This window comes from Tubulanus polymorphus, chromosome 2 (genome assembly GCF_964204645.1).
Source record: "Tubulanus polymorphus chromosome 2, tnTubPoly1.2, whole genome shotgun sequence".
NCBI classification, from domain to species: Eukaryota; Metazoa; Nemertea; class Palaeonemertea; order Tubulaniformes; family Tubulanidae; genus Tubulanus; species Tubulanus polymorphus.
Genome location: NC_134026.1, coordinates 18,277,418 through 18,301,237, shown reverse-complemented (window position 1 = coordinate 18,301,237; position 23,820 = coordinate 18,277,418). Strand labels below are relative to the sequence as shown.

At 36.1% G+C, this 23,820-nt stretch overlaps 1 protein-coding gene across 1 annotated transcript in view; it reads left to right on the top strand.

The window, feature by feature from the left end:
- Positions 1 to 22,956, top strand: part of LOC141899229 (importin-13-like) — a 28,426-nt gene extending 5,470 nt beyond the window's left edge. Inside the window, exons 5-26 of the mRNA XM_074785408.1 lie at positions 365 to 473; positions 845 to 943; positions 1,024 to 1,077; positions 1,177 to 1,249; positions 1,493 to 1,709; positions 2,329 to 2,413; positions 3,010 to 3,138; positions 3,347 to 3,427; positions 3,842 to 3,983; positions 4,096 to 4,145; positions 4,641 to 4,890; positions 5,828 to 6,009; positions 8,120 to 8,146; positions 8,239 to 8,514; positions 9,441 to 9,521; positions 9,939 to 10,076; positions 10,254 to 10,406; positions 11,648 to 11,714; positions 16,317 to 16,375; positions 16,718 to 16,807; positions 16,938 to 17,119; positions 17,670 to 22,956. Coding sequence (XP_074641509.1) covers positions 365 to 473; positions 845 to 943; positions 1,024 to 1,077; positions 1,177 to 1,249; positions 1,493 to 1,709; positions 2,329 to 2,413; positions 3,010 to 3,138; positions 3,347 to 3,427; positions 3,842 to 3,983; positions 4,096 to 4,145; positions 4,641 to 4,890; positions 5,828 to 6,009; positions 8,120 to 8,146; positions 8,239 to 8,514; positions 9,441 to 9,521; positions 9,939 to 10,076; positions 10,254 to 10,406; positions 11,648 to 11,714; positions 16,317 to 16,375; positions 16,718 to 16,807; positions 16,938 to 17,119; positions 17,670 to 17,778 — 2,653 coding nt within the window. The 3' untranslated portion in view covers positions 17,779 to 22,956. The remainder of the gene's footprint in view (positions 1 to 364; positions 474 to 844; positions 944 to 1,023; positions 1,078 to 1,176; positions 1,250 to 1,492; positions 1,710 to 2,328; positions 2,414 to 3,009; positions 3,139 to 3,346; positions 3,428 to 3,841; positions 3,984 to 4,095; positions 4,146 to 4,640; positions 4,891 to 5,827; positions 6,010 to 8,119; positions 8,147 to 8,238; positions 8,515 to 9,440; positions 9,522 to 9,938; positions 10,077 to 10,253; positions 10,407 to 11,647; positions 11,715 to 16,316; positions 16,376 to 16,717; positions 16,808 to 16,937; positions 17,120 to 17,669) is intronic.
- Positions 22,957 to 23,820: the final 864 nt, after the last annotated feature.

Here is a 23,820-nt window from a genome sequence, read left to right as displayed (position 1 = left end):
GCCCGGTCAGAATCATGATGGCTGCCATTATCATTCCCCAAATTCAGCACTTTTTACACACTTTTGAAGTTTTCAAGGACAATTTTGAAGACGCAATCAATTAGGTCAAGTGGACCTAAGCTGGCTGTTTTGAAACCTTTGTTTGTGCCCGAAAAGGTCATTTTTGGCTTGAATTCTGAGACTTTTAGCTTCCTAATGGTTTGCCATTTTTCATTAAAATTAACAATTGATATAAGTTGAGAACATATCATTTACATATGAGACGGTGTCCCTGGACCCCTAGTTAAAGTAAACATTTATTGTAAACTGAGATTGTTAGACTTCTTGATTCTTAATTTGATTTTCTGTTTATTTGGACTTTCAGGCATGAAGTCCCTGCCGATCATGTTCCAGAACTGCGTCATAAGATTTTTGACAAAATACTGCAGTATGCCAATGGCCCACGTATTGTATTGACAAGAATGTGCATAACTGTGAGTTCCACAATGCGTTGCCCATATATTACATGTGCGTGAAAGGAAAGGAGGGTCTATATCATTTTCACCTATGTTCATCACCCCTTGATTGAAATGTTTGTCATCCCTGTCTTGTGGCAGTCACCTCTTTGCTAGAGATGTGGAACCTGCTGCTCATATAAACCTCTCCTTGACTACCCGACAACTGATCCTATATTCAGATTGTAGTAAAATGGACATTTCTTTGATTAGCCAATGAAAGGCACTGGTATAAGTCCCGACCAAATATATCAGGAAGGTGTGGAAATATTCATATGACCCCAATTATTTATCTGCTTTAGATTTGTGTAGATGTTTTGAGTTGATATTTGGTTTTGATTTTGTTGCAGCTGTCTGTGTTGACTATTCAAGCTACTCCGGAACTGTGGCCAAATGCAGTCTCTGAAATGGTCACCACATTTCAGCACTTACAGCATCCACAATTACAGGTAATTGATCTCATTTTTGTGAGTTAACATCCCATGTTTAAGGGAGTTCTTTGATGAGTTTGTATCATTTATTTTTTAAGGCTGGTCATGCGTGTTGTATATTGTTAGAATTGTTAACAGTTTTACCAGAAGAGGTTTGTGCTTAGTTTGAAAATGAATTTGTGTCGTTTCTGATTGAAAAACTGGTAAACAATTATCAATGCATGGATGGAATCTTATTTGGTTTATTTTAGTTTTTCACAGCAAATCTGACAAAAATGAGGAGATCAACTGTGCGAGTTGAATTAGAGAAAGGGCTTCAACAAGGTTTGTTCATGTTTTCATTTAGAATCAGTAATTTCTCCAGATGTATAGGCCCACACCATTTTATAGAAATTTTTACAAATGCCATGGATGCCGTGAGCAATCAAATATAGGGGTCCCTTTAAAAAAAGATGTACATACTTTGTGGACAAGAGATAGACGAAAACGTGTCAATAACTCTGATGCAAAGATAAAAAGATTTGCGTATCACGACACTTATCCAAATAAAATGATTTCTAATTCCAGTGTTGCCACTCCTACAGAATATAATGACATCATCGACCCCTCCAGACATCATGAATCAAGCTATTCGTTGTTTTTCTGCGTGGGTGCAGTTTGGTCTTCCAATGACTGATGCTATGTCACTGATTGAGGAAGTGTTTAAAATTCTTGGTGACGTACAGTTGTTTGATACTGCTATAGAATGTTTAGTGAATGTGTTTTCTCATCCAGAATCGTATAGGTATGATAGTTTTAAGGCCAAACGCATGCGATAAGGAATAGTAGTTACAAATTCCAGACATCAATTATAAGTAAATTGATCTCGATTCATTAGAAACAATTCGTGCCTGTAGTTTTCCATTCAACTTTCATTATCCTTTTCATGTTTTATGTTCCATGGCTTCAGTAGATGCTGCGTTAAAAGACAATAGAAAGTATTTTGATTTCAAAAACCTCAGGGTTCCAGATGAACATTACACCATGAAGCAAGGCAGTGGTTTAATCTAGCGGTGCTTCATGATTTGATCTTGTCAATCCAGGATTCATTTGCATGAATCCTTTGTGGCAGCAGAATTGTATCATGAAATAAGTCTGATTCTTGTCTAGCAATTCTGAAAAAAACACCTTTGGTTTAACCAGTTTGGCAATATTCAGAAAAACACCAAAATAAGCAGCATTTGACTGATTTGGCGGATTTTCCTTGCTGTATGTTTTTGGCTTTGAATAAGAGGATCAGCAATGACTTAACTTGTAGTGGCAATGGTGGCAGAACCAGAACTACGAGACATCTCATATTTGGCTGCAAACGTGTAGTATGGCGATATTTATATTCTCATGTACTGTATTTCATTGTATTTCAGATATCCAACATGCGTAAAATTATTGCTGCCTACAATATTACAGTTGAATGATTTGCTGACCAAATCTATTGAATCCAGTGATTTTGTAAGTGTTTGCAAATTCTAAATTAATACATCCATTGCATCATATCAGGTAATCTTTCATGACCTACATTAACTGGGACCCTACTACAAGTAACTCTAAAAATGACATGATATCCTCCACTCAGCAAAGTTAGCACTACCCCATGTGCAATTTTCATTGGAAATGATGAAGACGCTATGATCAATTAAGATCTAGTCTGTACATGTATCCCCTAGGGCCTTTCACCACAGAAAAAATGAAATTCACATTAAAATTTGAAATGGATATACTTAGGGTTGCTTCGCAGTCCGAAGTCATTTTGATTTCATCAGTTTTCATTCATATCTGGAGAATGGTTATTTTTAGGAAAATAGCAACAGTTTTTAACTAAAAGTCAGGTTATTTGATTATTGTTTAGCATTGTCATAGGACGACCTTACATGGAATTGGAATTACCCAGTGTAGTCTTATTACCGGTGTAGATGCAGTGAAAGGCTTGAACCGAATAACACTAATACTTGATATCCTGTATTTTGATCACTAACTCAATCAACATGGAGGAGAAAGCAATAAGAGGTTTTGATAAATTGTAATTAAACTAATTTATCACATTGTAGGAAATGCAAGGCGGAATATGTAGGTTGATAATAACAATAGTGGAATGTGAATCGAAGTTATTATTAGAGTGTATAACTGGTAGTGAGTCTGTCAGTGCACAAGCCATGAGTTTAATAAGTTTAGTTCTAGTAAGTTCTGATGGCCGATTAATAAGGAATCATTAAATTGAATCATTTGATGGATCATGTTTTCAGCTTGGCTCTATACCTTGGTTAAATGTCATTTCTTTCAACTTCAAAACTACCAGTTCTGCTAGCATGATCTTCCACTGAAAAAAATAAAGGGAATTATTAGAAAAAAAAACCGTTTCTGTAATTGTTGATTTGTTAAATTTAGAGGTGTACAGCGATGCCTGGACAATATCCCTGTGATGAAACATGCAGTGAGATGACATTTGGATTCTGGTACATTCTACAGGTGCGTTATCCTTTATTTAACCCTTTTATGTAACCCCCTAAACTTCCTACTATCATTCCAATAGAATATATCACTTCCTAAGATGCCTTTTTTGGCTCAAAAGACACAAAAATGTTGATATATGCCCATACTTGTTTTTGTACACATTTTCTGCACACAAGTGAGAACTTTAGAGAGAGATGTATTTTGTGTTGGAATCGCTGATTGGATTCTACGGACAAGTATCATAGACAATAGCAGAAGCAGTGGGAGGCTGCAAAACTGGCTCGCTAGTACTGAGCATTATAAATATAAAACCAGTATACACTGGCCTGCCAGATTTAAACACTATTTTGTGTACATACAATAGAAGCGAACCATGTTTACAGCGGATGATATGTTTTATGAATGATATGCTGATTAATTGATATTCAGGATGATATAATGTCTGCAGCTGACAGTGAAAAATTCCAAGTGTATAAAGACAGGTTGGCTCCAGTTTATGTCGAATTAGTCCGTGTTTTACTACAAAAAGTTAAACATCCCACTGACACTCAACTACAACAATGGAATTCAGGTAAATTTGTACGCATGTATTGCATGCTAAAAAGAAAAATCGAGCTTGATTCTGCAAGTTTTTTAGAATCTATAGCGAGCCAATCACTTTTGAAATCCTTGTTTTTTTACAGAAGAAAAGGAACAATTTCGGTGTTACAGACAAGATATTGCAGATACAATGGTTAGCTATAAGTTAATTCATATCCATCGTGTAGTCATCTTGAAATTATACTTAACACATTCACTGTCAGCTACGAGTATACATGTGCTTCTGATTCTGTGACCATCACCACTGTGAGTATGCTCGATTCTTCTTATTGACCATCAGATATTTGGCACATGAGAATGATTTTGTTCCTGATTAGCTGGTAATGTGAAGAATCTCTGCCTCATTCCCATGGTCATTTGGTCAAATTTGAACAAAGGCTGACGGTGTAAAAGTTCAAGTGCCAACGACGAGTATACTCATAGTGGAAATTGCTAACGGCACTGTATTATCATGGTGGCAGTGAATGTGTTAAGCTTGTTTAATTTAGTCACATTTTGATGGTGTTTTAAACTTTAGAATAAACTTTTTTACTCTCAACTCCTCTGTATTACACTAATTGGCCGTAAAATTACAATTGATAGATAGATTATTACTTGCCTGAAATAATTTCTGTGACTATACTTTCAGATGTACGCGTATAATATTCTCCGGCAGCCGTTGATATCTTTTATGTGTTCATTGATAACTGACCTCGTAGAACACAGTAAAACTGAAGCCCTTCAGTGGCAGGAAGCTGAAAGCGCTTTCTTCCTGTTGTCGTCAATTGCTGAATGTGTGGATTATGAAGAAAATGAATATCTGCCCACAATTTTCAAATCGCTACCTGTTGTGCCTTTCAATAACCTCAAGTTAATCTCAACTGCCCTGCAGTTAATTGGTAAGTTGTACCGTTATGTATGGGGGACTGTAGCACCGGCAGTTGGCGTCACGAATATTTGTCATATGTTTCAGAAATAGTTCATTTTCTGGATTTTTAGGCTCCCTGAATCTAAATATTTATCACACAACGTACCAAATATTTATTAGATTGATTTTCTAATTGGTTATTGATTAGTTTTTCATTGACCTACTCAAGAGAAAAGTTTAGTTTTGATTGAAATGTAGAAGAAATTGAAGGCGGTAGACTAAGTTACTACTACCGATCCTTGATTGCTACAGTAGTGTCAAAAGTTTTCCATTACACTGGCGTGATTACCATAGGACGTTGAGAAGGAAAAAGTTACAAATTGTCTTTTTTTGTTGAATGAGACCTTTTATTGATCAAGTATTTGATAGGTAGGGGTAGGGGTTCAATTTCTTCTGCGCATATGTACAATTATTTTTATAATTTGTGTACAGGTAAAAAATTTAACTAAATCAGGACATATTTAATTCTGCAAAAAATTGAATTTTTCATTGATAACACTTTTGGACCTTTTATACACTATAATGCATTAACAGACAGTACACGATGACAATATCAACTGTGTGTACAGCATTTGACATGCAAATCTGTTCGCAGTTAGCTTATATATATGTCATATGGGTACGATTTTGGTTGCGTATGTATACGTCATACAGGCTTAACGGGGAAATACCGTAAACCATACTTGATTTCGAATATTTTGGGATCAGTGGAAATAGTGCCACTTTGAAAAGATTATCATCTCTTTCTAACTTAGACTCAGAAACATGTATATTAAATTGATTGGGCAATATTACAACATGAGATTGAGGTCAAATTCCCATATTTTAAGAAAGTAAACAAGAAGATATTCCAAGTGTCGGTATCCGGCTAAGACATTGGTTGATGTCCACATATGCTTTGTTTTCAGGTGCTTATTCCGAATGGTTAAACTTCCATCCTGACATACTAGCATCGGTGATACCCTTGCTTTTGCAGGGTTTGAACAACACCGATTTAGCACACAATGCATCAGTTGCTTTGAGGGATATAACTCGTGAGTGCCGTGAACACATGGGTCCGTATGTCCAACAGATCCTTTCCGCTAGTCAGGTATGATAATATCTATTCATATTATCTATTCATCTTGTTTCCCTCCCATAAGAATCGTTTCGTCATGATTGTACGGATGTCATTTAGAAAACTTATCTTCACTTTAAAAAACCAAACGCAAAATTCATGAATGAACATCACCCAATAATGAATGAAAAATGGTTTTAAGACACTTCTAAAAAATTAGCAGTTACATCTGGAAAAAGGCTAAATGGTCCTTTATTATTACCAATGTTTGTTAAGCCTTTTTTAAGCCCACTTGGGACTTAAGTCCCAGCGGGCTATTGCGTTCACTTTTCGTCCGTAGACGGAATCCAGTTGAGTTATTTTGGGAACTTTGAAGAGGCTTCGATGTAATGTCTCGATATTTGGGTTACACATGTATCTACCCTAGACACATCTTCAGCCCAAAAACTGGCCCTGTCAGAATCACGATGGCCGATTTGCAGCCATTGTTGTTCGCCAAAATCAGCATTTTTTACACATTTTTGAACTTTTTGAGGGAAATTTTGAAGACGCTTTGATCAATTATCTTGATCTTTGCTATATATTTGAATCTACCAAGAGCCCATCAGCATCAAAATTGGGTCGATCGGACTCAAGATGGCCGTCCCATGACCTTTTTAGTGCCCAAAAATTCGAATTCTGAGTCCTGTAGCATCCTTCGGGATTGCCATTTTTCATTGCAATTTGTGATGGGTATTCTTTGGAAAGGGATGTTTTATACCTGAGACTGAGGTATTTTTGATAAGCCAATTATGGCGCAATTGGCGGCCATCTTGGTGTCATCAGTACTCATTTGTAGATGGGAAAAATGTTTTTCCACATTATATTGATACCTAAGCATATTTTCTTAGCACAATCAATTGGAAAGCGTAGCTCATAATGTGTTCTATGATTTTGGTGAGTTTCACTGTCATTGGTTTTTGTATATGACCACCAGGGGGCGTTGAAAAATACAAAAAGTAAGTATTTCTATATTATATTTGTACCTATGCATATTTTGTTACCACAATCAATTGCAAAGTTGTAGCTCATGACATTGTCTATGATTGTGGTGAGTTTTAAGGACATTAGTTATTCTATTTGGTCACCAGGGGGCATTGAATAGTAGAATAACTTTGCATTTCCTTATTAGATTGGTACCTAGGCATATTATGTTACCACGATCAATTGCAAAGTTGTAGTTCATGGCATGTTCTATAATTATGGTGAGTTTCAAGGTCATTGGGTTTTGCATATGGTCACCAGGGGGCGTTGAATATTAGAGTAACTTAGTATTTCCATATTAGATTGGTAACGAGGCATATTTTATCACAATCAATTACGAAATTGTAGCTGCTTAGTATTTCCTTATTAGATTGGTACCTAGGCATATTTTGTTACCATGATCAATTGCAAAGTTGTAGTTCATGACATTTACTATGATTGTGGTGAGTTTCAAGGTCATTGGGTTTTGCATATGGTCACCAGGGGGCCTCGAATATTAGAGTAACTTTGTATTTCCATATTAAATTGGTAACGAGGCATATTTTTTTATCACAATCAATTACAAAATCGTAGCTGCTGACATGTTCTATGATTGTGGTGGGTTTCATTGGTATATGGTCACCAGGGGCGTTATATATTCACATTGTTAGATTGTTGAGCATTTCAAACCACTTCCCAAGTGGGCAGGTGGCCCTGGACCCCTGGTTTTGTACAACGGCTGCCAAGAAAATAAACCACGGCGCCGGATCCGTACTCCAACTAATTAAAAAAAAAGGCCTTAAGATGAAACTATTCTTTTTGAATAGTGATTGAGTATAGCTACTTAGTTTATGCAGGTTTTACTCTGCTACCAACCTATACCCACCCCCTCCAGACAAGTATGGATGATCTGATTTTCCATGCATGAAATATTAATGTCTATGGGACTACTTAATAAAACATGCAATTCTTTGTCAAACAAAGATGTTTTTGGGTCCAGTCCAAAGACTTAGTGAAGTTTTGTAAGGTCTATTTTCCAAGGGATGGGAACAGACAAATTTATACATATTTATGCAATAGTAGTGATAGAGAATATAATATTTATGAATTGTGAACTAATTTCATTTATTCCAATTTTCAGACTGCTCTCTCGTGTAATGCTTTAAAGGTATTCATATCGTATCAAGAATTTTTGAAAATAATTCACTGTACAAATTTCATTCAAGGGTACTGTTAAACAGCTTATTTTATATATTTCAGTCTCGTGAATCAATTCGATTGATGTCATCGATAGGACATATACTATCCGTCTGCCCATTACAAGATATCATGCAGTATTTAAATGCTCTTTTGTTGCCGCACATACAACAGTTACAAGTATTAGTCAGCCAGTCTCAGTCTGCTACAACAAAATCTGGGATTTTGTTGAAAATGAAGATGATCAGTGGACTATTTGGATCATTGAATATAAATCATGATGAGTCTGATGATGAGGAGGGACAGAAACGTGCTGCACAAAGGCAGGGACCACAACCAGTAAGTGTTTGTTTATCTTGCTCTATATCGGTCGGATGTTAGTCTCCCAACCCTATTGGAATGTTCATTTGACCTCGCCACAGGATTGCCTTCAAAGTCTGAACCACAAACTGTTTGTTAGCAGCCTGCAGGATTTGAACCCGCTTGTTGCTCGGCTTGTGAACTGATAATGTAACAGTATCACACCTTATTCTACTGAGCTACTGAGGTTGATTGTTTCTTATATGCTTGTTTTAACAACCCTGCTAGAGTACCCTGATTTTGTATCATAGTTAGAAGTTGTCTAACTCAGATGAGAAAAATTTCTCTTGGTTTTGTTCAATTTCTGTTGCTCATTTGATACCAATTCTTGTGGGTTGTTTGGTTGCTAGAGGGAAGCTCATGTAGGTCAGACAAAATTTATTTTCCAAGTTTTTCATGTTATCTGATATCAATGAACCATTTGCTTTCAGTTGGTTTGTCAATTTACCTGCATGAAGATTTTGAGTAATGTCAGAATTACTCCAAGTTCATAATGAGCTCCTTAGTACTGTTGTTTAGATTAGACTCTAACTTGAGAAATGAATTTTCAGTCACTATCATCCCTAAAATGCAATGTGTATCCAATGTCTCCAAACCTGACCACATGGAAAGTTACTTCTCTTCTAGTTCCATGTACATCCAGATTGTATTTGTGAATGTAGACTGTAGCATAGAAACCTGTGAAAACTTTCAACAGCCGTAAATTGTCGATTATCACTTATTATCGATTTTTCGATAATTGTCGATTATCATTATCACGAATTATTTGTAGTTGTGAAGGTAGATGTGTAGGTAGTTGAAGATTAGCAGATATTAGCTTAGCCCTTTAGTAGTATCTACCATATAAAGTTATACCGGTACATCTGGAAAAATTGTGTGATAGCTAGCATTTTCTCTTGTTACAGGTATTGATCATCCTACAGGAACTTTTTCCGCTGATGCAGGTCATTTCAGAAAAATGGATCACTGACCCTGGTGTAGTGGAGGTATGTGTCATATCTAAAATGTGCTTAGATTTAACAGTAAGGCGCCAGTTGCTCTAAAGTTGGTAAGAATGATAGTTGACAAAGAGACAATTGAAACTCCATATGGTACTATGGTATTTATCCGCCGGTTATCTTTAACTAACCTTTGGGCAACTGGCCCCTGGTTATTGATGGCACATTTAGTCATTGATTCTTTCGAGATAGTAAAAATTGCTTTTGTAAATGCTGTGGGGTCTGGTTTCAAAGTAGAGATTGAAGTCCATAACTTGAATAAATTGGATTGGTTATAATTGAACAAAGTAGAATTTTGATTTTTTCGTCTAACAGTGTTTGTGGTTGGAAGCAAGCCCTTATCTGATGATCTTGATGATTTTCCGTATACAAAGCTATCAGATCGATGCTATCATATATTTACAGGCATTTTGTGATATGTTTCGTCAAGCAGTTCGTTCTTTGATGGATGATTTTATCCCATTAGCTGCTGATACATGCCAAATGGTTGGCACGATGTTTAATACCCAGCCATATGGTTCCATAGTCGAATTATGTAAACAGGTACAGGGTATGGACAATTTTAGGAAACATTTTGATGACTATATGAATGGTTAGAGTAAGGCTAAACAGAAAGGCTAATGAAAAATTGAGCACCTCTGTGGGCAAAATAATATTGTAGATCTTTTTTAACAATAATGAAATGGTATTTGAACAAGATGGGGTTTTCATGTTTTTCAGCTATTCATTTTGTATTCTTCGGATAATATTGTTAATGGACCTACGAGGGCATTATTCTTATCTGTAACATCGAAAACGATAAGTTTATTGGAATCTGGTCAATTACGCGAATACACAGATGTGCTAGATTCAGTGATGTCCATGCTAAGAGCGGTAGGTCTGCATGTTCTTCTCATCTCTGTCGAAGCCGGTTTTTATTTCTTTTCCAGATCGATAAATATATTTTTAAGATTAACTGTGTTGACCCTCATAGAATGGTCCTGAGAGTAACTTTCTCTTAGCTGCTGGTGACACAAATTCTACACATTGGATATACACTGCTGATATTTTGTATTTAGAAGGGAAATTGGTATTGGAATCATTATGGAAAATGAACAAAATTTCGATGAATTTTTCTTTGTTCTGCCCTGTGCTAGTGAGTCATGGGAAAACCAATTTATAGTTGAATTCATAGTTGAGCCCGCTTACTACAGTGGTGCTGTCATTCAATTAACTTTGCCAAGATTGCATCTTCATACATTTATTGCATCTTTATATGTATATTGCAAAGATAATTCTAGACATTCCCAGAACAAATCAATTTTTATGCTCAAAGATAAATTGTACTTTTTTAATCCTACTGGACCCATGGTCCTTTATTCATCATTATTTAAGTTTTCATCGGAAATTTGAAGACTCATTGATCAATTGTCCATTGATTTCGGTATTGGAAAATTTTTTCCAAATAGCCCAAAAATGATGTAAAAGTATAGTGGGGTAGATGACGGTCTCACTCAGCTTGTCCGGCACGATTGGTAATCAGGTGAACCATAAAAGTGTTTAGCGCCTGTTTTACTTATCGTCGCGTTGTGCATTTCAATGCGTATCTAGGTACTGATTTTGTATCTACTACGACGTGTATGTATTTTATCGATCAGTTGTAGAAACACGTAATATATATATATATATATATATATATATATATATATATATATATATATATATATATATATATATATATTTATATATATGGACTATTTACTGTTGCCGTGCGCGTCAGTAATATCTTAGTGCTAAAAAGGGAAATTACATTGTATTTCCTTTTTTTGGCACCTACTGGTATGCATATTTTGTAACGACAATCAATTGCAAAGCTGTAGCCCGTTCTATTATTGTGCTGAGTTTAAATAACATGGGTTGACAAGGAGGCATCAAGTCTTGAAATGGTCAGATTGTTAAGTATTTCGGTACCAATTCTCAAAGTCTTTGGACCCCAAGTATATGCCATTGAGTATTTCTTGAGATGCATACTGAATCATTGATCCTTCGATAGACTTAAATCTTCAATGCACTGAACTAAGAAACTTTTAGCATACATTTATGATCAGCTTTTATTTGTATTCTATTTGTTTCAGTTGCTGAAAAAGTGTCCTGGTTTTTTCAATGATTTGGGATGTAACATATTAGGTCTATATCAAACAGGTTTGTTACTCATTTTCACATATTGTATCGATCCAGGCTTGTGAATTTTCTATAAACACTTGATGGGATTCTGAATTGCATGACAGTCATGTCTCAATACACCGCCATTTGATACACTGCCAGCCTCACTTATCGCCCAGACGCGGATTCAGTGCTACCGTTTCGTGTCCTTGACCTTGCTTGGAAATTGTACAAAAAGCATTAAATTTTCAAAGATTTTTTTGGGTTGGTTGTGGATTATGCCCATATTTCAGCTTCTGCGGCCCTACATAGGAATAGGTTTCCAAGACTCAAAATTCAACCACCCTCTGATTGGTGACATCATATGAATTTTATTTGAATATTTTTGGTTTACCTTTGTCAGCAGTTTGAGCTTGGCATTGAGCCAATTCATGTAAAATCGTGATACGTTTTTTTATGTGAGCATTTTTTTCATTGGTTCTCAGTTAAACGACGTATAATCGATGCGATTGAAGACATGACGAACCTCCGTCGATGACATGGTCAACTTTGTTTAAATTCGAGGGAGGAAAAACTTATTTTGGCGGGAAAATTCTTAGCTCTTGCGTATAAAATTGCAATGACCTCGATTGGGGGGGGGGGGTTGTCTCTACCAGCGAATGTGATTGGCTGTTTTGGGATATACGGGGAATTCTGGCGCTACTAAAATAATTATGGGAAACCATTAATGGTGAACCTTTCATTTGACTAGGTGCCGTATATGTGCGAATCTTTAATGCTCATTGCTGGTGAGAATATGATCATTTCACATATCGCCATAGGTATTGTTTCGTTTTGATACCCGGTGATTGTGTTGATAGAGATCGAAGTGAAGCGAACGTTCACTACACAAGGCCTCCACTTGTGCATGGGAGCGCTAACATTAGACTGTTGCACACACAAACACACGCTTATACACACTACTTTATGGAGATGCTGTAAACGCTGCTTGGCGCGTGCACGTTTGGTATGATAACAGGCTGAATAATCGTCGTAGCAGAAGATGAGCGCTGTGTTTTCTGTTTGATAGAATTTGTAATAAATTGTAATTTCTTGTGACCTGAAAATACTAAGCAGCAAACTATAGGTATAGGTTGAGGTCTGAATATTGTAGTGGTAAATTCCAGGATTTAAAACAATCTTATACTATGCCCGGTGTTTTAGCTTCCGCGGCCATACATTGGAAGAGGTTTCGTTTCCAAGACTCAATATTCAGCCACCCTCTGATATGTGACATCATATGAATTTTATTTGAATATTTTTTCATATTGTGGAAAATATTTTTTTTGAAAATATAAAATAGTTTCCAATGCCTACCTGAACCCTACGAAATTTTGGACGTATACCATAAACAAATGTTTATCTTTGGTCTTATTTGACTACAAAATAATTCTTTAAGAAAGATAAAATACAATAGTCACGAATTAAAAAGATTTTTCAAGCAATGCCCTTACTCCAAACAATCTCTAGCTTTCAAGGTAAACCACACTTTGCCCATGGGCAATTTATTTCATATTGTGAAAGATATTTTTTCAAAATATAAAACAGTTCCGACCCTACCTACGCTGTACCCTATGAAATTTTGGATGTTGACCGTAAACAAATGTATATTTTTGGCCTTATTTGACCTCAAAATAATTCTTTGAGAACGATAAAATACAATATAAACTTAAATAACACAAATTAAAAAGATTTTTCATAAACAATGCCCTTGCTGCAAACAACCTCTAGCTTTCAAGGTAAACCACACTTTGCCCATGGGCAATTTATTTTTTTCCCTAGAATTTAGCCAAAAATATTTCTACCTACCTACCGACTCACCCTGAAACTTGAGTCGGTGTTAAGGCAAACAGACAATTAATTTGGGATGGCCCTAATCTGTCAGCCAAAACCAATAATACACAGAGATTTGTCCAGTAATCTGCCAACAGTTTTTCCGTGTGCAGTGTTCAAAATCATTGCATCCAGGCACGGATCCAGGGCCATTCAATGACTACAGCACAGCGAAAAAAGGGCACCAACTTTGAAAAGGGCCAGTATTAAAGGGGTCATGAAGAGGTTTGAAAAAATTTTTAAATCTAATTTTTTTTTGTATAAAACATTCACCGTATGCATCTATAATAGTCTAAAATTTTTCAAATATCTTTATCCAAACTCGAGAAAAGCCCGTAGCAACAGCCCTAGCAGCGGGACGCATGGGTTTGCGCGGTGATGTTGATGAGAACACATCGCCTGCAGCACACTCAGAAGCGTTATAATACAATGCTCATTTTCGTTGAATATTGCGCTAATTTTACCGTCTTTTGAAATGCCTTGGCTGTGTGTAGCTATGAACTGTTCCCACAAAGGCAACGACAAATTTTAGTGGCCAAATCCAAAGATTTAGCCCTAAGATGATGGCCCATAAGAGCAAAAATACCTGGCCTATGTGTAAACTAGCCTCACACTTTAGAGAAGGATTCTCGCAAATATTACAGCACACATAAACTTGGATACACAAAACTTATATTTTTATTATCTGAGGGCCTTTTATTCTGCCAAGTGATACTATTTTTGCGAATTAAATACCTAGTAAGAGATACGCGCTTTCCACTGCATATAGTACTGGCTTTCCCCAGTGACCCACATCGCTGTAGTGTGTACAACATACTGACTGTATGTATGCAGCACACATTACTATTACACGGCCGGGATGGCGCAGGCTGGGATTCCCGAACAAGTTTAGGTTTCAGGACGCTTTTATGGTCCAGTACTGGATAAAAATATCTCTACCCACAGAAATATCTGCGATGTCTATATCAGTCATCCCCTCCTCGTGGTTTTTGCAAAGAGAGAATGACTTAAATGATGATGAATGCTCTCTGCTCCACGACGTAGAAATATGCTTTACTATAGTCACAAATTCCTTCGTTCTGAGGCATCAGGTCCAAATTAAATGGAATAATTTTGACTGTCTATTAATAACAACTGTTGACTTCCTAAACTTCAGACGTTTGATTGGAATCTGATTCTGTATTTGAGTCACTATTTTGCACTTTAATCGCTGTTAGTATCACCCGTTTCTATACACACTACACCATGTTGTTTTGGTTTGGGTTCTCGGAATGACGTCACACTTCCGGGTTGGGAAGGAATCAGCGCGGCCGATCAAAAGTCTCGTTTTCCCACTAATTGAAGAATTGAAAATTAATTTCTTGACCACTAAATCAATAAATAGGTTATAATTGATGATAGAAAATACTTTTAGCCATATCTTAAAAACCTCTTCATGACCCCTTAAATGCCCAGCGAGCGAGTTTGAGTTTGAGTGGCATTTATTGGTATCATGCCACTAAATTTGCCTTCACATTCAATTTGCTTGTGCCTTTTTTTTAGATTTTTGGCGAAATTTGCCCCTTTTCGATTAAATTTATAGAGCAACAATAATGTCTCTTTTAGAATAGTGCCCTTTTGAGTAAAGGAAAATCCCTTAGATTTCCTTAGATTGCCCTTTTTGATTTTGGGCAATTTATTTTCATTCACATTTTGCTTTAGGCCTAGTACAGAAAGGCATTTATTTTTTATGGCGCACAAATTGTGTGCCCTTTTATTTACTCTTTTCTCGACAAAAATTTTTCGCCGCATTTGAAAATTGCGACTACTGCGCGTGCTGCATGTGCGATAGTCTGGATCCGCACCTGACATCATTAATTTACCAAACCTGTTAAATCTCAAGCTTACAGCCAGTTGTTGGTCATAGATCAGAGACATAAACTCGTTAATCCCTTACAAGGGGGACTGAAAACTTTGTATTTGCGATTCCCATAGACAATATACACGTGGTTGTTACTTTTCAATGTCGCTCGGTAATTTACTCGGGCAAAGTTGTGTACCCGCTATAAGCGCATGGTAATTTATTTTATTTGCTCTGTTTAAGTCGGGTGTTAAAACGTTTCTGTTCGAAGCAGCATTTTTAGATTCATAGACACTAATTCGAGGAGCGCCTATGAACAATGTTTATCAGTGGAATTGGCACTAAATAAATGAACCATCATCATCATCATTATTGACCCCGTGTCACTCAGTTGTTAAGGTTCAGGGTCGTATTTTGTAGCTAATTCGGATTTTTCTTAGAAAACCCCCAAAATTCGACTAACTCATAATCGGAATTTTTCAGTCAGACATTTTCCCCGTGGTCCCAGCGTGTCCGACTTACGCCAGTTCTACTGTATAAACCTCTGACATGAAGGTTCAGGAACTCCTGTAACTAATACCCTGATAAACTGCCATATTCTCTCTACCATCAAAATCACGAATCCCTGATGTTGGCAGTGTATCAAGATCTGACTAGATAAATATGCCAGTCTCATAGTTTGAGTTAGATTTTTATAATGAATATAAGTGCAATAAGATAAAAAGATAAATAGGGCGTTATAATTGATAGCAGCTTTTGGTAGTTCGCTTCTTGGTATCATATTGACCTTTTTCTATTGCTCAAATCTCTCATTTAGAACACGTAAATAATGAATATCAAACATCAGGATCTATTGTTAAGTCAAATCTTTTTATCGGGAATGGTCCTGAAATCATTGGTACATATTTTGTAATTGTGGTGTTTTACAGCTTTGTATGGTTTATGTTTGCCGGAACATCATACCTTTAAATCGTGCTGTTGTTTTCTGGTAAGATTTCTACATATTTTTGTCATTGTAAGTCGATCTTAATTGAACTAATGTATGATCATTTGTGTATGTAAATAGTGTTAACTACATGTACATAGATAATGTATTTCACATATCTATGTACATTTTGCAAATCATGTTTGCAATATCAGTACTAATCTAGTTAAATTCATGATGCTCTATATAAAACTAATTGCAAACCTATTAAAAGTGACCAATCTAACGCCAAGGAGGCGTTGAATAAAAGTTTCTTCTCTTTTAATCATGTATATTCAAGTTGTGTATCTGTATGTTAACATTGTTGTTGGTTCCCTTTAGCTCAGATCTCATGCTTATTTTCAGACTGAACTTTTAAATGCCAATGAAAAACTACCTGTGGTAAAAGAAATCATAATGAATCATGGACAAGTTTTGTTAGATCGACTGTTGCAGGTATAATATAATAAATTGTCAAATTTGCGTTATTACCGATGATAGATATAGATATATCAGCTTAGGGAGTTTTATAGTGGGTTTATTGATTCAGATGTAATAGCAATCTATTGCATTCTTGGTTTTGTAGGTAATAGGTGCAGAGCAGCATCGTGGATGTAATGACCATGTGTCGGATACAATGCAGGCGTTGAATAAAAATTTCAACGAGTATTCCCGCAAATGGCTGAATGATTTATTGAGTCAAGATGGATACCCATCTCCTCGACTTACTCAAGATGATAAAGAGAGATTTGTTAAATCTGTGCTAAGGTATAGTTATATCTCAAGTGACAGTTACTTTGAATCTTGATAATCTCGGATACAATATTTACAATAGATAATGTAGGAATCAAATGCTATCCCTGTGGCATACCACATTACAAGATAAGGTGGGCCAGGAGAGTTAAGTGGTTAGTGTTTTTTGAAAAGATGGCTGGTGGGGGGTTGTGAGGTAATGGGTGTCTCATGTTCTCTGCTGTATTGAAGGATTGCAAACAGTCTTCATGAAAGGGGTTGAATAATGAGAAGTGACTCCATGATTTGAAAGTTTAACAATGTGTTTCCATGCCAAACTTCAGTTGGTAGGCATGGAAAGATATTGTTAAACTTTCAAATCATGGAGTCCCTTTTCTCTCTTGAACCCCTTTCGATGCAGACTTTTTTGCAACCCCTCAATACAGTGTAGAATGGATTAAAAAACAATTTTTTGGGTCCACTGCCAGTCTTTTCTGGTCCTAATAAGACTTTTATCAGGTATGTACCACTCAAACATTCGATCAGAAAATCATATTTTCATTTATGTAAAAATAATGTTTTGTAGAGATCGAGGAAATAAGCGAAAATTGCGAGAGATAATTAAGGAATTTACAATGTTATGTCGGGGATTGATAGGAACCGAATATGGACAGCAGACTATGGCTTCATTATGACAAAAGAACCAGTGATATAAATGAACTCGAATCCAGTCTTACTTTCAAGTTCACCAGTTACCAATTTTACACGTGGCACTGTATGTATACGTATGCAGCAGCTGAACTATCGGTATTCTGTTTCTGAAATGTGAATAAAAATCTATTGAAAGTCGACCTCAGTTGATCCATAATACCTGGGATGCAGTGATGTACTAATATACAATCATCTTTGGATGGGATTCCCCTCAATTCATGGTGCAGCATGTGGTTAATCTTCAATTGTAGTCAGTAGTTGTTAATCTTCAATTAATTTGAATTGCATTTTTAGGCTCCCGAATGCTTTACTTTGCTACTCTGTGTTTGGCCTATTTTTCATTTACTAGTTACTGGAATATAAATATATAAACTTAGCTGCCAAAATTGACACTTCATTATCAAGACTGATATTTGGCGAAGTTCATAAGATTAAACTGAAATTGAGCCTGGATAATTCATCATCCATGATACCATATACATTTTCCATTATACCAATCTTAATTATTTTGGTTCGTGTAACAGTGAATGTCCTAAGAAGCTTACTCGGGAGTGCATGAACTCTAAGATACTGGGAATGTACATATAGTACTTACTTATCTATTTTGACCTATTTATATCTTGAATACCACGATAAGAGGTCCATCCATATAGTTGTCATTTGTTATGGATTTTTGCTTTAGCGTAGTCCATTTTGCTATTGCATATGAAAATTTCTTCCTTTGGTACAAAATAACTTCAAAGAAAACTTAGTTTCTCTTCGGGACTTTCAAAACATTCAATGCTATAATAAAATCTCTAACGATATTGAACTTCATCGGAATCCATTGCGTATTTATTAATTCAGTCATTTATTTGTTGTTGGAACTACATTTCATTTTGGAAGAACACATGCCATGATATGTATATTCATGCTTCACACACGTCTTGTCACATATACTCACTGCTATATAGTGTATTGATCTGTGCATGTATATGAAAAGCGTGGCTCGTGTGTGGCCTAGTTAAAGTTTTCTTGGAAACTGCAAATGTTCATTGCCAGTGGCCGTGAAATGCAGTGAATTTTATAGAAGGGCAGTGAAATTGGGAAAGTGGGAAGTGAATCTTGGAAATTATTCAATTTACAGAAATGAATTGTCTAACAAACTTCGTACACAGTGCATGAAATAAATGAATCGTCACCCCATGAACGTGGAGTGTCTATTTGAGTCAGTGGGGAAAACCCACTACCATGTATATTCATGATCATGTAGTTGTGTGTGATTACAACATGTACCGCACGGAGATCGTGTCAATAGACAGATTTTCCTAAAAACTTCTTGATTCAATCAAGGGGGGACATCTTAGGCTTTTTGATTACTTGGTCGGAGCACAGATTCTCTGAAATTCTGCCAAAACCTTTAGAAACGTTCGATATCTCCGATCACTTGCCTGCCGAACCATACTGCCGAAGAAAGGTATGGGTTTCCTTTCATAATTTGAAAATAAATTTTTTTTCTTGATATTTTTCGTCCTTATTTTTGATCTAATATCTGTAAAAAGTAAGTTTTCTCCCATCATTTGAATTCAATCCAATGGAGTTTTCACTCTTTTACATTTGTTCTTCTCAATCTGTAGAGTACCAATATTTAATTTTGATGCTGGATTAAAACATGCACTCATGTAAATTTAGGGAAGTCAATATTTTTTTCTTGTTTCATTTATGATTAAGTCAAACGATAGTCTTTTGAAATCTCGACCTGGTCAGTTTGTATTTGCATATTCTACTGATGCTGATTGATACAGCTTGATTGTCTTCAAAATAATTGCGTGATACCATGTTTTGGGGTGAACTTGGTTTCGGATTTGGCTTAGAATATCCATCAAGGAACATTAGTTCCTGAGTAAATTGATGGATAATGAAAAATTGATTATGGTAGATATAGAAATTGTAAAGGAAAATGGGACCCAACACTAAATTAATTTATGGAAAAGTTATGATGTAACCCCAAAGAAGGATTAGCTGATTTCGACTGTATATATTTTTCATACAGCATGTATGTATGTTTGGATGGAAGAATTGATAAAGTGTGCATGTATACTTTTCATATATTCAAAACCCTGCACTTATGTATGCATTTTCAATGGTTTTAAGTACATATCTTTGTACAGTAGATAACCATTTAACCCTGATGTTTGTTGAAATGTTTTTCAGGCCCTAGGCTATATGTGAATGATTTATTATACTATACTATCCTATACAGATATTGCTCTCAAGTTGGACATATTTTGACAATTTTACTAGAGTGGATCCAGGAATAAAGTGATCACCAGTACCAATGCAGGCACTAAGATAGCGGTTTATTTTATCATTTACATCATTGGGCTTAGTTTCAAAAAAGGGTTGGGTCTATCCCAACTACCTTCCTTCACCATTTCAGTGTTTGTTCTGATATTTGTAGACCCTGTAACCTATCATCTGAGTATCTAAAGGTCCACCCCCCACCAAAATTTTGAAGATTTGAAGCATTCTAGATGCATTTCCTGACCACTTAAAATGATGCTTTGAAGTGAAACAATCAAAATCTAAAGCATGACTGTGCAGGATCAGTTATGGGTAAATATAGTCTAAGAAATTTTCTTAGACAAATTATAATGAGACTAGGGACTTGGCAGGAATGTGTTCACACCAACACACCTGCCGTGTATGGGCTCGAAATTTGGTCAGTATTAAAGAAAATATACAGCCAATTGGCTGACAACAGGTTATCTTGGGCGGATCTAGCTTTAGAGAAAAGGTGGAATATATCGGTCACTATGTTGCATATATTATTGGCCCTAAGCCAACATCTGCACGAAGTGCCAAAAGCAAGGATCTTCAATTCTTGAAGGTGCATTCTGAGGACTTTCCTGGTTGGAATTAGGAATAAATATGCTCACAATTTCGCTCACAATTTTATTCTTTTGAGGGAGAAGGTCCACCCCCCACCAAAATTTTGAAGATTTGAAGCATTCTAGATGCATTTCCTGACCACTTAAAATGATGCTTTGAAGTGAAACAATCAAAATCTAAAGCATGACTGTGCAGGATCAGTTATGGGTAAATATAGTCTAAGAAATTTTCTTAGACAAATTATAATGAGACTAGGGACTTGGCAGGAATGTGTTCACACCAACACACCTGCCGTGTATGGGCTCGAAATTTGGTCAGTATTAAAGAAAATATACAGCCAATTGGCTGACAACAGGTTATCTTGGGCGGATCTAGCTTTAGAGAAAAGGTGGAATATATCGGTCACTATGTTGCATATATTATTGGCCCTAAGCCAACATCTGCACGAAGTGCCAAAAGCAAGGATCTTCAATTCTTGAAGGTGCATTCTGAGGACTTTCCTGGTTGGAATTAGGAATAAATATGCTCACAATTTCGCTCACAATTTTATTCTTTTGAGGGAGAAAATTCCAAGGTCACTCGGCCAAAAAAAGTCACTCCGTACCACCCCTGGATCCGCCCTGGTTATATTTTTCGTAGATATTCTCATGAACATCCTGTAATTGAATACAGAGTAGTTGATAGCATTGCTAGTATCATTTGACGTCATTTTAATCTCTTATTAAATCAATCCAACTTGAATGTAGTTTACTGTACGTGCATGCTTGGAATAAAGTAACATGTATATTCAAATGTTTGAGACCCCTGCACCCTTATTTATTTATACAAAGAATCGTGGATCAAAATTTTATGACGCAACTATTATTTAGATAGCACCAGTCATAAATAATATCATTTTTCTTGTGAAATGTTAAGTTGCTTGAGTTTTCACCTTTCAAAGAATGAGGTGAGTGATGTACCTATCAAGTTTTATGATGAGGAGCTTCCTCAACATGTATTATATCTGAAAAATCTTTTGTGAATTCTGTTAAGGTAGAGGCACACGAGCATATTTATGTAGGGGCACACCGCCGATCGTGGCGAATTTATAAATCGCGCGAAAAAATTGCTCAAGTGGCCATTCACGGCAGCGAAAATTTCGTCAGCCAACTCGATTCCCCGGCGAATCGCCCTTATCGAACATGTTTGATATTTTCGCCCGATTATTTACGCCGGCGATCGGAGCGCCCAAAAATTCGCTCGTCCGTCCGTACTCGACAAATTCCGCTGAGCGATCCATTTTTATCAACCAATAGGATGCATTGTTGATATCATGTGATTTATTAACTCTGCCACTAAGTGCCAGTCGCTGACTGAATTTCGGTTTGATCGCTATTTGTGCCCGCTCGTATCGGGCGTATGAATTCGGCGATGAATTTGTTTGCGTATTTAATCGTCGCGATTGGGCAAAAAAAATACGCTCATGTGTCTCTACCTTTAGGATCAAATCATTGGAAACTTGTATACATAGTGCATGTACAACCACAGTTGTTTTTCATGATACCAAAGCATTCATTTATTTTCCAATGTGAATATTTCAACCATTTTATGTCTAACCAAGAAGTAACATTAGTGTACAATGAAAAAAAATTTGGTTGTACAATTTTTAATCTAAATTGTGAAGATAATGTGATAAATACTTATGTATTTTTGATTCGGCACAAGTTTTGAGAACTAATGCTGATGTTTCAGGGGGAATACTTTTCCATACAATTTGTGTACTGGTACACCTACCCAATATGTTATGTATTATATGTCTCCTCAAATATGCCTTTTAAGTTGAGATTACAGAAATTAACCTCTACATCTTGCAATCTCAATTTTAATTTGGGTAGTATTGGCTTGAATCAGATCGAGGTATCTATAAGCATAGTTTAAGATTACAATGTAATGCCTAAATCATCAAGATCATTAATCAATGGTTTGATTTTAGATTATTTCACATTAGTTTTTATTGTCGAGTTGGGTACTGTATTAATTCTTAGCAGAAGGTCAAAACCCATATCATAGGTTTCATATGTTTAGTTGTGGGATGTGCAGCCTATGCAGTACAGGATTTTTATCATCCTGTGTGTTGTATTACGCCACGGACATATTATACATGTATTTGATACCCATACCATAATAATGAGCTGTAATGTGAATATCAACTGTTGAAATGGCTCCAGTTTGCAAAAGATATCCTTTATTTAATCTGTAACGGTTATTAATGAATGAATGAACAAAAGTAAAGAATCCAATAGATTCAAGATAGTGTGAATAGTATATCTATGTTATACACATTATATATATACACTTGTCTATATAAAAAAAGCCTTCTCTTTGATTCATTGATGTTGTATTAGAAGTTCGCCCAAATTGTCGCAATGGGAAGAGAATATACATTAATACATTAAGCCTAGTGTACAATGAATTTCATGCTTTCACTAGCTGGCCGAAAAGAGGAAGGAAAATGATTATCAAGAGAAGACAAAGGAAAGTGGTTTTATATACCAGGTATGCGATTCCTAAGAAGGTAGGTATTCCTGCCTAAAAAGGGTGTGAATCCTAGGAAGGTATTCCGGTGTAAAAACCTTTTTGCCCACCTGAATCCCTTATGAATCCCAAAAAGTACTTTCGGGCAAGCATTTTTAAAACTGCGAGTTTGCTGCCTGCTTATTGTACATGATACCCTTTCCTGTGAAAAGATCGATTTTTGCTGCTATATGCCAGCTTCACAGTTTTCTGTATGGGTTTTAATTTTTCTAATGTGATTAGATATCGCAAGAATTTTAGTATTTGTTTTGGTTCTGTGAGTATAATCAGAAAATCTGTTTACTTTTTATAAGTTCACTTGGGACTTTAGTCCCAGGGGAAAGTCCCAGGGGGCTATTGCATTCACTTTTTGTCCGTCAACCGTCCATAGACGGAATCCAGCTATTTTTGGAAGTTTTTAAAACGCTTCAATGTAATGTCTTGATATTTGGGTTACACATGTATCTACCCTAGACACATGGTCAGCCCAAAGATTGGCCCTATCAGAATCAAGATGGCCAACTGGCAGCCATTGTTTTCCCCAAAATCAGCACTTTTTACACATTTTTGAACTTTTTGAGGGAAATTTTGATGACGCTTAT